Source organism: Aspergillus caelatus (assembly GCF_009193585.1).
Source record: "Aspergillus caelatus strain CBS 763.97 unplaced genomic scaffold BDV27scaffold_290, whole genome shotgun sequence".
NCBI lineage: Eukaryota > Fungi > Ascomycota > Eurotiomycetes > Eurotiales > Aspergillaceae > Aspergillus > Aspergillus caelatus.
In genome coordinates this window covers 36,929-42,928 of record NW_022475553.1, presented here as the reverse complement: position 1 = coordinate 42,928, position 6,000 = coordinate 36,929, and the positions used below count along the sequence as shown (strand labels likewise).

Genomic DNA, 6,000 nt, shown 5'->3' with positions numbered 1-6,000 from the left:
CCCCCCCCCCCCCCCCCCCCCCCTATGGTACTGTTGGGATCCCCGATGACACCATTGGGAAAATGCATACGTTTTCAACGGTGCGCGACGCAGACCAGGTCATTCTCAGAGCGCTTGGGCTGACTGACCCCGAGCTTCTTCGACAATATGCCCTACAAAAGACGGCACAACGGTTCGGTCTTATTCTGCCCGGGAAGGAGACTGTGCCGCTGCCTATTCTCAAAATTGCTTCTGTGACACTGTAGTTTGTGCGAACAGGATGATGGAATTATAGGAGTTGCGTCCCTGATAATCTTTTCTGATTCAATGGTAGAAAGTGAATGCACTATTTAACTAGCCTTTCGACTTGGATATACCGCGATGTTGACCATGGATACTAATAGTCACAGCAATGCTACAGTGTCTGAGTGGATTGTGCACATATTGATTATATTGTGGTAGCTACTATGACGCCTCAACTTTATGCTTGGAGAGTAGGTATAACAGATTTAGATCCAGTCAACGAGGTTCACGGACGGATAAATAGAGTCAAATAGATGAGGAGTGTAAGTGGAAGTATGCCTCGCTGTTCATGACTGTGGATCTTGATGCTTGTTTGATATTTGGTGACAGAAGGAAAGGGGTCATGCTTACGGAGACTGAGAATGTTTGAAATATTATCAATAAGAATAGTAATCTACAATATAGAATGGTCAGTCCCTGCATTTAGGTACTCCATGGGATAAGGTCAGGAATAGTATTGCTCTGGTTATTGTTTGCTCTGTGTTGTTCTGCGTATCATCATAGGACAGCAGCTCGAAGCATGCCAGTGAGGCAAGCCTTGGGTAGAACTTACAGTACAGGTTCACAAGGCAGTATATCTCGGAATAGATATTCCACTACAAATGTAAGGTATGTCTATACCTCTATAAATTACAAGAATAACTCCGTAGAAATGAAAATCCCGTTAGGAGAAGCATCCATTGGTTCAGAGGCCTAACAAACTTGGAAAGAGCAAACAGTAAGGAACGAAACCAGCCCATCAGGCCACATATGCAAAACAACAATCCACGAATAAACTTATAACCAAAAGAGTGAAACGTATACAACAAGTGATGGGGTTGATGTATCATCCTCGTAACTAGACTCTATTGATAAAGGTTGCGCGGGGGTCGTACTCAGTTTGATATCCCAGCACCAAGGTACAATCATGTAGTATCACTTTGATCAGAAGAAGCAACATTCATCTCTCAAAGGCTGAACAAAGGAGATATAGATTTCTTGATAGAAGGCAACCGAAGCAACGAGTTGCGGCTGGAAGGTCTACCCACCGGTTCGGTATCTTGCGGCGAAGCAGGGGACACGGATAGCTGCTCAGAATCAGGAGTGCTGGGACTAGTAGGCTGCAGAACAGGCGTGGCTTTCTGCGAGGAGACATGTCTCAGTGGAGATGGCACCACGACAATCGGTCTCGGAATTGAACCAGCACGCCCTTTGCCCGAAGGCGTACGCGAATCGGCACGACCTCCTAGAGTCCGCTTATTCTCATAGGGAGGGCTCCTTTTGTCCGGAGAAGCACCGATAGAATCAAACGTCTGACTCGAAACATTATTGCCTTCGCAATACACGCGGGTCACAGACCCCCCTGTTTGCTCGACGACGTAACCCCCCGACGGTGCGTTATCACGGCTATACATCATCGATTCACGACTAGACTTGCTTTCGGTTATAAAGCAGGCATTCGAGTTTCTGTTACTTTTATTCACAAGTATTCGATGTTTGAAAGCGTCATAGTCTTTCTTTTCGCGCTTGTGGCGCTTCCAGCTTCTCCGGATCTTTCGGACAGTGAAGACGCTGAGGAAGATAATGCCTAGTACGGTGATGGCACCGAGGACGCATGCTACCGCCAAGGAGTTTTTTTGGTAATTCCAGTGCGGAACTAGGTTGTTATGGGTTGTCGTTGGCCTTGGAGATTCTTCCGTTGAACGTTTGAGGAGTTCGTCGATTCTTGTGGAAGGCGTCTTGATAGTTTTTGTTGGTTTATCAATGGTAGTTAGGGTTGATATGCGTTTCAATACTTTATAGCTGTCGGGTAACTGATACTGTAGTTCGTGTCTCGCTTCCCTTGTTTGCTCATCTGCAATGATTTTTTCCCGCACAATAGGCGTAGTTTCTGGTTCTTCTATCCAGCCCGATCGAGATCCTCCTCGTGTATACAGCATGATAGCCGATATGCTATAGCGGCCTAAGAGGAAGACTAAGAGTCGAAAGAGCAAAAGTTCAAGACTGCACTGGACTTCTCACCAGATGCGAGTTGATGGCACCGCTTCAAGTTGCATCCAACGCACGACTCCGAAACGGCAATAAGAATGAAGGATTCACATCTCAGTAAGGATCGATAAGAAGCTGAGTTGATAATATCGAACGATGGGGTACAGCTTGAGAAGCACAAAATGAGCGAATGGATGCAAAGGAGCAAAGTAACAAAATGAGCATCATAGACATGATCAAGGCTCAAGGATACTCAAGGCACGGGGTGCGATGCCCGCCTTTGGGGCAAGAGCGTCCTGTAGCTGCACTTCAATGTACCTTCCCTTCAGCATCCTGGGATTGCATTGTGATAGAGACCGGACTTTGACAGAGTCAGAGGGTGTGTTTCGATCTGTCGATGAAGGTTGAAACTGATGGATAGAAGAACTAGAAAGTAGCTGTAGAAAGGGCTAATATCGCGTGTACGTCACTTTGTGCCATGACCTTCGAGATCTTTGATTAGTCGGCTCTAGCTTACTAGTAGAGAAAGGTCTTCAGTGGATAAAACTATTGTAGCAGTTGAGAGGTGAATATAGGGAGACCTTATCCTCTTTATCACATACGCTTTACACTCAATAGATAATATATACCCTAAACGATACATAGGATACGAACACAAAGCAGAGCTAGTATAAGCACACGAATGAAACAAGGCAGCATATACCTTGGAAAGTAAACATCCAAACCATAGAAGTGCAAACAAAAAAAATGCACACACCAAGGGAACTCAAATCTCGACCTAAGTCAATATGGTGGTAAAGATACGAATATATCGTAAATATGTAAGTACAATACACCATCCCATAATACCGGCCCGGCAGATCTAATCCACCCGAGGAATGCACTAACCCCAAACAAGAAAACCTCTTGCTAAGCCTTCCCGATGACATCATCACCAGTTGACCCGTGATGATGGTATAAAGATTATAAAGCCTAATCCACCCCCTCCAGGCAACCTGAATCAACTTTCTATCCTAATCCATCATTCTATGCGTTTTGCTCCTCGATTACCCTCCGAACTAGGAAAACTATCAAATCAACACACACTATCTCTATATCATACCAGAAAATTCCATTCCACCATGCCTCTAGTCGTCCCCGAGGTTAATTCTGGCGATAAGAACGAATGGCTCAACAAGCTGGCCGGAAAGACGATCACGGAGGGAACGAGTGATGTTACTGTTTGTTTTTCTTTCCTTTTCATTTGGGAAATATGGTTTGTGAGTATTAGGCTAATTTCGGGTGTCGGTAGTCATTTGCGAAGAAGGATTTACCCGAGTCTCATCGGATTCTTAAACCTGGCGACATGAGGACGATGGATTATAAACCTGAACGGTATGTTCTTGTATCCAGGTTGTTATTTTCTGTAGAAAGGATATGGACTGATGTGGCTTGTATAGGTTGAACGTACACTTGGATGACAAGGGAACTGTTCATGATGTTAACTTCGGTTAAGGCTATGATTGTCTATGATAATGTATAAGTATGACTGTGGATGATGAATGCTAGACGAAAACTGTGCATGGATAGATTCATCTGCGATGAGCCGCAGCTATGTATGACGGATATTGATATGGAGATGGTACAAATGTAATGAATTCATCTAGTCTATTTCTATTATGATGGAAACACAGCTGGTGTCTACCAGAGACACTTAAGCCTTCCATCTCAGAAGGGTAAGAGAGTGCTTAGGGAATGCGTAGGGGCCCTGTCCGTCCCAGGTGCTCTCAACCACGGCAACTTCTTCCTTGCCCTTCATGTTGGTTGCTGCGACATTGTCACCAGTGACAGTGAACACAGTAACTTCTCCCGAGGCACCGTCGATCCTTGTTTCAATAGCCTTCTCCTCGTGAATGTTGACAACAGCAACGTTGACGTAGCCATCCTCCCCCAGGACAGCACTGACGTCCAGCCAGGGGGTCTCCTTGACACCACGAATCCACTTGGGAGAGGTTTCGCCCTCGTAGGTTGCGCTGGCGAGATGCGCGCTGATTGTCCAGCCCCGCATGTACTTAGAGAACAGGTACAGAGGCCACCAGGTGGTCTGCTTGGTGATACCCTCCTTGGTTGTCATGAGCGGGGAGATAACATTGACGGTCTGCGCAATGCATGCCATGCCCAGGTCCTTGCTCTTACGGACGAAGACATTGAGCCAGACAGCCACAGCCAGCGCATCAGAAAGCGTGTAGCATTCCTCTGCACCCTTGCTGCCTTCGGCACGGATGGGGTCCCAAACGTTCCACTCATCAAAGCAGATGGTTGGGCGGGTTTGCTCTGGAGGAACACCGTTCTCGATCCTGGCGAGATCGATCAAGGAGGATGTGATCTCAATAGCACGCTCAGCAGCTAGAGGGGCGGTGGCATTGGGCAGATGAGATGATGAGCAGGTGTACAGATGAATGCTGTGCATGTCAATGAGGGGGACAGCACTGGTAGAGAGGGGTGAATTGACGGGAAGCAAACAATGCTTCAAGGTATAGTAGTCCCATGATGCTGTACCATCCTGTCCACAGAGGATCAGAACTAAGCTAGGATCGAGAAGCTTAAGAGCTATGGGACCTGATTAGTACTTTTGGTCATAGCGGCAGTTGGAAATTGATATTTACCCTTCGCCCATTGATAGGCCTTGTGAGAGTATGCCTCCTTGGTCATCTGCTCTACTTGCCACGGTCCCCAGGTCTCGTTTCCGAGAGCCCAGTATTTAACCTGTATGTGTGATGTCAGCCAAGTGATATGTTTAGCATGAAAAAGGCGCATACGTTGTAAGGCTCTTGGCGACCATTCTTCCGGCGGAGGTTTGCATAGTACGTGTTTCCGGTACCATTGCAATACTCAACCCATGCCAGTGCTATAGAAAGCTGGTTAGTTTTACAAGGCTTTGGTAATTAGGGTTTAGATGAAAGCCTACCCTCATCAAGAGTACCTGTTCCGAAGTTCAGGCAAAAGTATGGCTCCGTTCCAAGAACTTCACACCACTTGAGGAACTCGTCAGTTCCGAACTGGTTCGTCTCTGTACCTAGCCAAGCCAGCTCGGGCCTTTAAACAGTCAGAATTTGCGTTCAAAGCTTTCTAGTGGCCAAGGTACCCTTCGGAAAAAGGTAGATGTTGCTCGAGGACACCACAAGAGGAAGGTTAACACAAGGTTCATCATCATAAAACATACCGTGCAGGACGCTGGTCTTTAGGACCAACACCGTCGATCCAGTGATACGTTGCCATAAAGTTGCCGCCGGGGTAGCGAACAACGGGAATGTCGAGGGTCTTCAGAGCTTCAAGGACATCTTTCCTGAAGCCGTTCTCATCTGACAAGGGATTACCTGGGTCGTAGATGCCGCCATAGATGCATCGGCCCATGTGCCTGCGATCATGCATGAGCTTAATTCCTTCGACACTCTAGTACCAGATAGGATAAATGAAATAATCCAAGCTTACTCTGTGAACCCCGCATAGATGTTGGGATTGATCTTGGAAATACGCCGGGATGGGTGGATGGCAATACTCGGCGTATCCTGATCGCTAAGTTTCGTGAACGTAGTCATTATTGCGGCCGTTAAAATATCATAAATTGAACAGTAAAGTGGTAAATTGAGTTGCCCGAGTTATTGATTGGTAGGAAAAAGAGGGAAGATGGTGCTAGACTAAGTACTCTTCCAAGGTCCGTGGCGGAAGCAGCTGGGCAGCGCCAACTAATTAATGTGGACTGAACATGCA

At 46.6% G+C, this 6,000-nt stretch overlaps 3 protein-coding genes across 3 annotated transcripts; 1 reads left to right on the top strand and 2 right to left on the bottom strand.

Moving 5' to 3' along the window:
• Positions 1 to 364: 364 nt before the first annotated feature.
• BDV27DRAFT_168937 (uncharacterized protein) lies at positions 365 to 2,308 on the bottom strand. Its single transcript, XM_032074900.1, has 2 exons — positions 1,243 to 2,308; positions 365 to 561 (listed from the first exon to the last, which is right to left on the bottom strand). The coding sequence occupies exons 1-2, from the start codon at positions 2,199 to 2,201 to the stop codon at positions 489 to 491; spliced, it is 1,032 nt and encodes a 343-aa protein (XP_031922108.1). The 5' UTR covers positions 2,202 to 2,308; the 3' UTR covers positions 365 to 488.
• A 954-nt stretch (positions 2,309 to 3,262) lies between these two features.
• On the bottom strand, positions 3,263 to 5,884 carry BDV27DRAFT_136800 (alpha-N-arabinofuranosidase). The gene is made up of 8 exons (XM_032068844.1): positions 5,722 to 5,884; positions 5,453 to 5,647; positions 5,198 to 5,325; positions 5,049 to 5,137; positions 4,896 to 4,995; positions 3,697 to 4,839; positions 3,542 to 3,631; positions 3,263 to 3,470 (listed from the first exon to the last, which is right to left on the bottom strand). Exons 1-6 carry the CDS (start codon positions 5,826 to 5,828, stop codon positions 3,944 to 3,946), a joined length of 1,515 nt encoding a protein of 504 aa, XP_031922106.1. The 5' UTR covers positions 5,829 to 5,884; the 3' UTR covers positions 3,263 to 3,470; positions 3,542 to 3,631; positions 3,697 to 3,943.
• BDV27DRAFT_149950 (uncharacterized protein) lies at positions 3,279 to 3,744 on the top strand (the record flags this gene model as incomplete). The annotated part of the gene is made up of 3 exons (XM_032071151.1): positions 3,279 to 3,470; positions 3,542 to 3,624; positions 3,690 to 3,744. The coding sequence occupies 3 exons, from the start codon at positions 3,279 to 3,281 to the stop codon at positions 3,742 to 3,744; spliced, it is 330 nt and encodes a 109-aa protein (XP_031922107.1).
• Positions 5,885 to 6,000: the final 116 nt, after the last annotated feature.

Excerpts from the sequence above, each read along its gene's own strand:
- BDV27DRAFT_168937 (XM_032074900.1), bottom strand. The coding sequence starts at position 2,201 with ATGCTGTATACACGAGGAGGATCTCGATCGGGCTGGATAGAAGAACCA. Across the intron at positions 562-1,242 it reads AAGAAATCTATATCTCCTTT|GCATACTTCCACTTACACTC; the intron begins GTTCAGCCTTTG and ends ATGAACAGCGAG.
- BDV27DRAFT_136800 (XM_032068844.1), bottom strand. The coding sequence starts at position 5,828 with ATGACTACGTTCACGAAACTTAGCGATCAGGATACGCCGAGTATTGCC. Across the intron at positions 5,138-5,197 it reads AACAGGTACTCTTGATGAGG|CACTGGCATGGGTTGAGTAT; the intron begins GTAGGCTTTCAT and ends AGCTTTCTATAG. Across the intron at positions 4,840-4,895 it reads GGCCTATCAATGGGCGAAGG|CTCTTAAGCTTCTCGATCCT; the intron begins GTAAATATCAAT and ends CAGGTCCCATAG.